Below are 10,874 nucleotides of genomic sequence, written 5' to 3'. Positions count from 1 at the left end.
AAGACATTTCTCAGATTTTAGGACATTCCTGGGCTTTAGGGACATTTCTAGGAGCCAAGCTAGGACCTCTGTCGGAGTTTGCTGAGTATACTCCACTGGCACTTTTCTTTTATAAACAAGCTCTATTCTTGATGCACTCTGACATTTGTAGCCTACAGGCCTACTAAAATTACAAAAAAAACCAAACAATTCCCAGTGTGAATCACTTTATTTTTATTGTAATTTTTTATTGTAAATTGTATTATTGTGTTATTGGAAAATGTTTGTGGGGCCATCGCGTATCCTAGTTGGGGCCAGATTACTGTTTGATAGCTAAATATTTGAACTTTTTTTTCTCCAAAGATGAAAATGTCTGAAAATACATACGCTATACATGGCACTATAGGCTGCCCTACACGTGTGGGCCAAGTTTAATATTTAACTCAATTTTATATATGTAGTTGGGTCCTTGGACTAAAATAAAAAATTAAGAGCCCCACTTTGGCTGGTAGAGGCAGAGCCATGAAGTGGTGAAGTCAGTTCGTGGTTCAGTGTCAGCAATGACATGCTTGCTTCACACTTGGGGTAAAATGTTAAAGCACCACATGAATACCAAAAACTTATCAGGTCCCCAGGTGAATGTATTTTTGTCCTTTGGGTTATCTCACTTCCATTGCAGACTGTGTGTCTGCAGAGCCTCTTAACTGCTTGATTTGTGCTCTATGGGCTGATTTGATGTCAGGTTGCGGTAGGCTAACCGCTCGTGTAATTGCAATAATGCTCCTGGAAATGCCATTTCTCCCTTCATTTAGTTTCAGAGTAGGCACTTATCCTTCTGGCCACAAGAGAGCGCCATTAGCTACCCAATTGACAGTTTTAAATTGATGTTTTCTGACCGCATAAGCTTTTTACTGGACCATCCAAGCTTGTTGAATCCTGTAAATGTACTTTTGCTCTATTATTCAGTGACACAGAGCTACAATAGCTGGTACAGCCATGGAATTTAGCTGGGAGGAAAGGTGCAGCACAGCAAGTCCAAACTCATCACTGAGATCATCATTACAGAAGCAAACAGTGTCTGAGATGTGCCAGGAGAACAGGTGTAAAAAAAAACCAAAACATTTTTACATCAGGGAAGCATTTAGGGCATCTGTTTTCTCTTCTCTAATCTTCTAACTTCTCCAATCTGACAACTGGGTGTTGAGTGAATATATTACACACGCACACACACACACAGACACACACACACACACACACACACACACACACACACACATTTTTCCATGGTTTAACACAATGACTGCAGTTAGTGTAAAAGGAAATCTCTCTCCCAAACAAATGCAAAGAAGCACATTTCTTCAAACAATTAATCTTTAATAGCACAATTATACAATACAATCAACATGCCCTCCCCCACTTAACTTTTATGTTTCACAGATGAGAACTCTGAATAAACTATTTACAATTTTATGGCACATACTTGAAGCAGTTGTAGCTGATGGTTGAGGAGGAGGGGTTGAGTATACGTGGCGGCTCATAGAGGTAAAAGGGGCAGAGGCAGGGTGGTCGTTTGGTGTAGGAGGGTATGTGGTGACAGATGTGCAGAGGTCAGAATGTCAGTGGCAGCGGGGCAGCTATGACGTGGAGCCAACACCGATGATCACCACAATGATGGGTCATATCTGATGAGAGAGAGACAAAGGACAAGGTCATTTTTCTGTAAGACTTACAACAATTGGAAGCTTTCACACTCACAGTTTTACACACCTTGACTGTGGGAGAGTGTCTGTGCTTTCCTTTAACAACAGCTCTGAGACCAGTGTGTCCAGAATCTCGGGACTGGACCTTTTTCCATACCTGAGACACAGAAAGACACACACAGATTTGTAGTTAACTGGATAAATAGAAATTTAAAGGGCTTAGCACCAAGGTGGACCTTTTGGCTGTCAAAGGAAAAAAAAAACACCAAAGGAAAAGAGACCTTGGCTCAAATGAGCACAGGGAAATAAATAACTGAACCTATTACTCTGCATGTCCTTGTGTCATATGTCCAATTATAAGCTCAGTGAAGACTCTGCACAGTCAGACCGAGACCCTGCAGGGGCAGACAGGAGTCGCATCACAGGTGGTCATATTTCCTTTTCTGTCCCTCAGATGATAAGCTGTGCCAGCGCGCTCGTCCCCCTGGGTGGCTAAACGCCTGGAGCCAGCATGCAAGCCCCTGACATTCAGAAGAAAGCTGAAAACTGTGGGTGATTGGATACGCCATGCTGGCTGTGGCATTCACTTCTCCTCAGGTTCTTTTTTTTTTTCTTACAGGTGGCAAATGGACAGTGGGTGTTCTTGGCTTTGTAACATGGTGAGAAGCTGCAGACAGACCTGAAAAACTCAGACTGAACAGCTCCAACAGGCCAGACTTTATGGACTTTGTTTGTTTGATGTCAAAGGTGTCTGATTTTGTCAAGAACATAACAGAAATGTCAGAGGTGGATCTTCTTATGTGCAACAAAGGCAGCCACCTAGGGCACCATCCAATTTTTTAAAGGAACATGAGGGAAATGATGGAGAGAAGTGTATGAGAGAGTAAGAAAGTATGAAAAGAAAAAAGCCACATACTCTGTCACATGTACAGTTCTTTCCCTCCAAAGTCACCACCACACTGAACTTTGCACTAAAGAACACTGCACCAAAACACCTTAGACTCCTAACTGTAACATACCTTTAAAATACCTTTAAAACCTGCGTAACGTTCTCATTTTATGTGCAATATTCTCATGGCTATGCATATGTATGTACTGAACATGTATATTTGAAATGGTAGGTGAGCGTGAGTGTGAGCTTTTTAACTTAATTGCTTTTTGCATTATACTATTTGTTTTAGTCTTTTATTCTTATTTTATTAAGCTCTGCTCAGGTAGTACAACTAAATGTTCCTGTATATACTGGCACAATGACAATAAAGATAATCTGACTCTGATTTATTGTTTGTGTTTTATTATTATTGTTTGCTGGCTGAGTTGTTTATCTGTGCTAATTTCTCAATACCTCTTGTTCTTGTCAGTAATAAATACAATAAATATATATTAAATACTACTACTACTGCTGCTGCTGCCACCATCGCTGTTGAAATAAGAAGACGCAATAATAATAATAATATATATTTTTTAAATTGTTAGGGGGCGCCAGGGAAAGCTTGCATAGGGCAAGGAAAATTCTATTTTCAGCACAGAGAAATGCCAAATGTTAAAGAAAGTTTCCAAAAAAGACCACTGCATTCTCTCTGTGGGACTTTTCAGCCACCATCACAAACAATTCACCAAAACTAAATCCTGCATTCCTACAACTGCGAACTTGGAAGTAGTATAAAGCTAAGGAGAAAATGGCTGTGAAATTGAAAGAATATACTGTCAGACCACTGAACTTAAATTTATAGATTTGGACAAAAAACAATGAAATAGACTACAATAAGGTGGACAAATATTTCCAATCCAGTCATGTGAGGAAAAAAAGATGCAGAGTACTCCTTGTTAGTTTGTAATTAAATTAACTCCAACCATAATAATAAGCTCTCTGTTCTGTTCCAGCAGAGATGAGTTATTATTCCGCCCACCTCTGTCTTGTGATGAGGTTGATGTAGTGTCTCAGGGCTGAGTAGTACTTGGCCAGCTCCTCCGCTGGGGCATCATCCCCCGGGTTCTCCGGTTTCACCGGGTATCCCTCCGTCAGGGCGCCCAGGCACAGCAGCGCCCATAGCAGGAACCCCAGAGTCCCCAGCCAGCTCACTAAGTTAGGATGCATCTGACCAAGAGAGTAACAAAAACAGGTAAAAACTGTGAGTCCATGATAAATCATACTTGTTCCACTATGCATTTATTCCTTCTTTAAATTGTATCTATTTATTGAGCAAAGACTTATAACTGCTCACTGCTCATTGCTTAAAGAGTAGATGTAAAAAGGTAAATATGCTAGTAAATATGTTTCTAAGTGAAAGATTTTCAATATCTTTGCAGATAATTACTGAAAGTCATGTCAAGGGATATTAAATAAGTTTAATACTTTCAAATCAAGCTTTTTGTAATTCAAATATCAAGGTACTTACATTTCCCAGAGGCTCAGAGGCAGATTTGCGCGCTGTCCTGAGGAGTCTCTTCTGTTCTTCTGGGCGCTTGGTGCGCGCTGGCTTTTATATCCGCGTGCGCCAGACACGCTGCAGAAAAAACGCGTCAGAGCTGCGCTCCGTTTAGCGCAAGTCTCTGCCTTTCTCCGTGTGGACGTCACTGCTGATGCTGTCATTTATGTGCTTTTTAAAAAGGCTGTTTACATGAATTTAAAAGACGTAAAATAACAATGCAAATTAAAAATAGAGTGAGTTAATAAGCTTGTTTTTTCCCCAATGAGTCAAGAGGGATTAGTGATAAAGTCGTTTTTTTAAAGAATGTGGCCAATCCAGCTGCTATAATTAGACTACATTACTACAAGTAAAATCAGACAACTAATGTTTCTAAAGTACAGTTGCAACATTATAGAAAGTATAATAAATTCACTACAAAGTCACAGTAGGACACGTGATACACAATATTCCTTCTGGAAATATTACTAAACTGTGCTGTTCATGTGACAAACATTGAATTTTCTGTTTCAAGTGCAGGTGTCTGTACATAAACAGGCACATTTGCCACACATACACCCTCTTAATAACTGTGGCATTCAAACTCAATGCCAAACAGATTGACACACACGCTGAGTCTGATGTTTTGGTGTTCATGAGGCTTCTCTATAAGGAAGAAGGTGATAAATTATTTCCCAATCAAGTCATGATTCTTCTGCATAATGGGATCAATAATCACATCTGAAGTCACAAAGGGATGGCAGAAATGTGACACAGTGGGCGAACTTCAAATGAATCGTCCTCACCGAAAGAAGCTCGCCTCGGGTGATCTGGAATAAAAAGATCTCAAACAGAGTCACGTGTACATGAGCTTCTTTTTTGACATGACTGAATTGGTCCACTAATTTCGTTTTGCGCTTCATTCCACCAGGAAAGAGAGACTGGGACACTCGACACCAACAAAAGGCCTAAATGTGAATATCAAGACACGTCAGTCAAAGAAGAGCCCAATCTCCAAGAAACCCACTTAATAAGAAAACCCAAATAGCACTTTGAGTGAATCTGTATCACCAAGTGCTTCATTTACACCCTATTCATAATCCTTTTGTATACTGGCTCACAGCCATATAATCTGTCAAAATCAGTATTCGTCAGCAGTGCTGCTTTTTAAGTTGCGCAGAGGATGTGTTAAGGGCTTTTTTTGTCTAAAACAGGATGTTAAGAGGGAGATGAGGAATGAAGCGCAAGTGAGGGAACATGGAGCACAAAGTCATGACCGAAATATGATGATCGCAGGCAGGAATTAGAACTTCTAGTCCTCTTCAGGGGATACACACATACACATACACACATTCAATGGTTCAGTTAAATAGGTATAACACCTTTTTTAAGCAAACATCTTGTGCCTATAAGTGTCAGACATGTGAATGAAGCAGATGCATAAAGCGACAAAGTTGAGAGGTCAGTCAATGTTTGCTTAAACATCAGACTGAGTGAAGTGTCTCTAAATTTAATATGATCAGTAGGGATAAATATGCCAGCATCAGTGTTTTAGACACAGGTGACATCTGAAGATATGACCAAATGTGCATCCTCTGAATGCACAACTCATCGATCCTTAAAGCAGACCAAAATGAATGTTGGGTTACACTCCTGTCAGTTAAGAACAAAAAACATTAGGGGCCATCAGTCCTGGTAGCAGCATAAACACATGTACATAATTTCAGTGCAATCCAGAAAAAGTTAGAAAGATATATTTCAGTTTTTACCAAAGTGGAAGGATGACAGTCAACACTACACTGTCATCCATGGGCATATTATAAGACAATGCCTCCTGGGCACAGATATGCAAAGGCCCCCATCACCTCTCCTACATAGGCGCAAAACACACAGACTCTTTGTGGCCATTATGCATCTTTTTGTGGGTTTGTGTCTCTTTATGGTCATTTTTTGTCTCCTTGTGTCACTTTGAAGTCCTTATGAGTCTTTTCCTGGTTGGTGCATATTCATTTGACAGTTGATATTTTGCAAGTGAATGCCCAACACCTTGTCATTCCACTACATATTGCTGCTTTGAAGTTGAATTCAGTGTCTACACGTTATGTTTTAGGTATCCTTCAGTGTCTGCCATTTAGGCTCCAGGATGCCGCCATTGTGATGTCAACAAATGCACTTAGTGGGATGATGCGGCATGTAGTTATGTTTAGAGAACACAAGCACATGGTAACCAACACTGGAACACTGGAGACAACAAAGTCCATCCACATGCGTTGACGTATTTAATAGCCTCTACAGACCACCACCATCTACAAGGCTGCTTCCATTAAAAGGTACATTATTACGACCTCCTTCACTGTTGCCTTATTTGTTGTTGTCTGAAACTTTTGACTCCGCCCTCTAGTGCAGTCTATTGGCTGTATCTATGCCATCATAAAGGATGCATGCAAGTATGAGGGCAGGGACGTTTACAACATTTTGAAACGGATGTATCTATGTATAAATGAGCCTTAAATGCTATTGAAGACCATGTGTATTCATTCATGGTCACACTCTTCTCCTAATGCTTCCAGCAAAATATTGCAGCATTACACCAACAGGGTCCCACCAAAGTTAAATTGATCTGAACCTTAGGTGGAACAAAATAGTAAGAGCACAGAGGATGGACCCAAAACCAAATATACTTGTCACACGGTGGATTAAGAAACACACATAGAGACAAATCTGTTTCCTTAGGGATGCAATTTAGCTGTTTGAACAGCACGCATCCTTGGCACCAGGAGTCGGCAGTATTTAGACAGCAAGTCAGTCAGAAACAGAAGCTTAGGAGGTTAAACTTTAGGAAAATTAAACAAATCATGACCACAGAGTCCCAACTCTTCATGTCAGTGCTCCTTTTGCAGATTGAGCAAAACAATGTAACATGTAATTTAACATCAGTCACAGTATCTACAATCCATTTTACCATCCAATAAGGTTCTTCTGCAATGGAAACATTGCAAACTCCATTAAAGAGGACTAACCTTCAACTTTAACTTCATTTTTCCCCAGGGGGCAATTGATTTTGCAGCAAGGCATTAAAAGGACATAGAAAAAAATACGAAAGACAAAATACAAAGACGAGGTAACAGGCACGGAAGATAACAGCCTTGGAGAAACAACAGTGATCCCTGACTGACAATCCTAGTAGCTACATTACATACAGAATCAAGTGCTGAGTCAACATAAAACCACAACAACAAACGTCAACGTCATCCACATCATTTCTACTTACAACATATCCAAAACAACTATCTCCCCTTCTGACCTGAGTTAAGAAGAGAAATGGCATTAGGGACAAAAGAGTGCCTGTATCTGTTGCTTCTCACAGAGGGAAATCTGAGCCAGGAACCAGAAGGCAATGACTGAAACTCTGAGTGCAGGGGATGAGCACTAAACGACAGGATGGATTTTGCCTTTGGAAACAGTACCACTTGGCAATGATATTGGATATTTCTAGTCTGTTCAGCCGATAGAACCCTTTGGCTCAGCTACGGTATAAACACGAAAGCCAATGTTACGCTATCAAGATTCAAAATCAATAACATTGCATACAGTTGACAAACAGTAATATAATTTGACAATAGGTTTAACAATTAGATGTTAGCGTGTTGTTATTGTATTACAATAAATTGCAAACGCAGGCTTGTGCAGGTGTTCCTGTCGCTATTGTTACTGATTTTAGATGCAGGGTGGTACCATAAGCTGTATAAATAATGGACGTAGTTACAGTGACGTCACCCATTGGTTTGTCAGCTCCCATTTTGAAGCCTCAAGTTCGGCATTTCTGCTGTGACATCTTGGCTTTTTGGAGCCAGAAGTAACCATATTTGGATAAAAAATTAGAGCTGTGGAGAGGCGAGGGGTCAGTCTGAATCACAGCCTGTAGTGACACCTGACAGCCTGTCACTCAAGCAGCACCGACCTTCAGTATGTGTAACTTTGGGCGTAAATAAAATGTAAAATGGTGAAAAATTCACCCCCAGTACAATTTTCATGAATGCTGAAATAAGCTGTAGAGACCAAAACCATCTTTTGCACCAGGCAGCAAACATGTTTATTTCTTCTGTAAAGTTGAACATTTTAACATGGGGATTGACTCTCTTTGGAGCCAGCCTCATGTGGCCATTTGATGAACAGCAGTTTTTGGAACTTGTTGCATTAGCTTCATCTTTCAGCCCTGGGTTGTTGCTTGGCTGGTACCATGGAGCCAGTCTATAAATTTAGAACAGTGGATGGACAGTTTGACTGGAACTTCTTGGTAAATTCTCAGGAATTAATGGACATCCTGCAGCCAGTCAGAATCAAGTATTTACCGAGACTATGGTGTAATAAAAGGCAATCAATAAAATCAACTCCCGACCATGCATTTTGAAGATGCTTTACCTAAGACGTCATCTTTGCTGGTTTGCAGCTTTATTCTCAGTTAAGCGATCAACGCTCATATAGTGGATTAGTCCATGCTTGAGCTGGTATCAGTCTCAGCCAGTATTCTGTTCATTAAATATTTACAGCATGTTCTATAATTAAAACCGCTCTGACAACCAGGTCAGGTTTTGGGAGACATTTGCTGGATTTATGTGCAACACAAAAGAAGAAGAGGGCGCCGTTCTTCCAGCTTGAAGGGAGACGGATGGCAGATGTGACAGGGTGAATGGGGTTCAATAGAAATATGGTCATCCATTTTGATCAACATCAGCACTAATAAAAAGATCTCCACCACTCATGTCCAACACAGCCCCTGTTGTTAACGCTAACTAGACAAATTAAATTTAGTGTCACAATGATATGTTGCTGCCCTAAATGTAGCATCTTTAATGCTGTGTAAGAGAATTAGTCGGAGCTCGGTATATCAGAAATTATTTCTGCGGAGTCCTTTCGCGAGCAAGCTGTTTAAATGCAAATTTGTTTTCCCCTCCTCCCATCAGCCTCCTGGTTTGGACAATAAGTTCTCTTCCATGATTTGTTAAGATGAAAAGGCCTGTAATTTTCTGCTGCTGTGAATCACACTTTTCAAATTTACAGTGTGTACAACTGTAAAAAGAAATGGTGACAAGCAGGCTGCCTGCATGGTCTCTATCAGGCAGTCGCACACAAACGAACTGGGAAGACAAGTGAAAAGATGTGAAATCTCGTACAGCTTTGGTGCGTTCTTGGCTATTACACCACTTTTACACAGACGTCTGACATCTAAATTGCTGCTTTTGACTGTGCTATTGTGTTATGGTGACAATGTGTTACTTCTGGTAAGCCAGCACTACTATTACTAAGATAGAGCATCGGCAGCCCCCTGTTTGGCTACGTGGGCTGCAGCTTCAAACTGAAGGTGATTAGAGTAAAGGGGTCCCTATAGTAGGCTTGTATTGGAAGTATAAGAGATGTATGTCATCGACTAAATCAACTGAAATAATGAGTTACCAACTTGTATTCGTGAAGTCATTTTTTCTGTGTTATTTGCATAAATTGCAGCAATAATTGGCTTGTTTTTACAGAACTGGACTGCCACCCAAGAAGTATAATTTCTGCTACCCCCTTCTCTGAGTCGTTTGCCATCAACACTTCAAAAGAACAGGCCCCCAAATTGTTCTTTTTTTGTTTTGGCTGTGACATTAATTGACAGCCTTCACAAGCAATTACTCAACCATAGAACATCTTAAAGAACACAAGCTTTTTTCTGCTCTCAGTTCAGAGTGAGTGCAACACTGACAACTGCGGAAATAGCAAGAAATTATGTCCTCTGTCATTTTCTCATTTGTTCTTCTATCACTCTAATTAAGCCCCCTCTGCCACAAGAGCCACCCTATCTAGTCTCAGTGTGTACCTGTCTTTACCTCCTCTCTCAATGTTCCTCGCTGTTTTCTGTGATCCGTGTGTGTATAAATGTTACTCTGTCACATCTGCTCCTGGGGTGGACGCAGCACTAACATCACGTCAAGAGCAACATCATATAAGGTCTTGTGACTGACAGGTGAACAAAAGGTTAAGCCACCTGCCGCGGCAGCTTGCTTTGGCTCAGGTGTGCAGGTCAGACTCCTGAGTCTCGATATTAGGAAACCTTATGAAAGTTGGAACAACATCAAAGGGCAGTAAACTTTAGTTTAATAACTGTTGTCACCTATGTGAGACCACAATAGTGTGGAGGTGTCACGGTTATGTCAGAGTGTCTACGTTTTGAACGTCAGACATAAACTATTAATACAAATGAATTCAGATGCTAATCAAGCTCATGAAGTGTTGTGTTTCAGTATTATTACAAATGTTGTGTATTCAAATTAAATTTATTTTTATTTTTATGTTTGTTCTTGCAATAGTGTGCCTTCTTTTTTGCATTTGTTTTTGAATGAATGATGTAATGAGCAGAAAACATTTTAAAAACACAATCTCCTCCAGGGAACAATAACTGATAACTATAAACCACAAGAAAGAAATGTTAAATTGCTGATGATTCTTAGAGGTGATGGTGGATGTGATGTCTTAATATGGCCATTCTGATATAAATAGCAGACCTTTATCTACAATATGCAAGGCAAAGTAAAAAAAAAGTCCGTTATGAAAACACCTATGAAAAACGTTAATCCTTTCACATGCTTTAATATTTATGGGGAAATTAGTGTTTTTAAACACATGACAAATGAAGGACGTCACGATGCCCAAATCACATCACTGTTGTGGTTTAACCTTTTAATATGTCTGCTGAATATGCTTTTGACAGCCCTTTTCCAGCTATTTAGCATACCTTGGGTCTGAGGAG

The 10,874-nt window shown here is 40.2% G+C and overlaps 1 protein-coding gene across 1 annotated transcript; it reads right to left on the bottom strand.

The window, feature by feature from the left end:
• Positions 1-1,368: 1,368 nt before the first annotated feature.
• On the bottom strand, positions 1,369-4,114 carry npy (neuropeptide Y). The gene is made up of 4 exons (XM_042506476.1): positions 4,079-4,114; positions 3,590-3,777; positions 1,747-1,836; positions 1,369-1,661 (listed from the first exon to the last, which is right to left on the bottom strand). The coding sequence occupies exons 2-4, from the start codon at positions 3,775-3,777 to the stop codon at positions 1,640-1,642; spliced, it is 300 nt and encodes a 99-aa protein (XP_042362410.1). The 5' UTR covers positions 4,079-4,114; the 3' UTR covers positions 1,369-1,639.
• Between the last annotated feature and the right edge of the window lie 6,760 nt (positions 4,115-10,874).

Source organism: Plectropomus leopardus, chromosome 18 (genome assembly GCF_008729295.1).
Source record: "Plectropomus leopardus isolate mb chromosome 18, YSFRI_Pleo_2.0, whole genome shotgun sequence".
NCBI lineage: Eukaryota > Metazoa > Chordata > Actinopteri > Perciformes > Serranidae > Plectropomus > Plectropomus leopardus.
The sequence above is the reverse complement of the archived record's forward strand: the minus strand, read 5'-3'. Positions and strand labels throughout refer to the sequence as shown.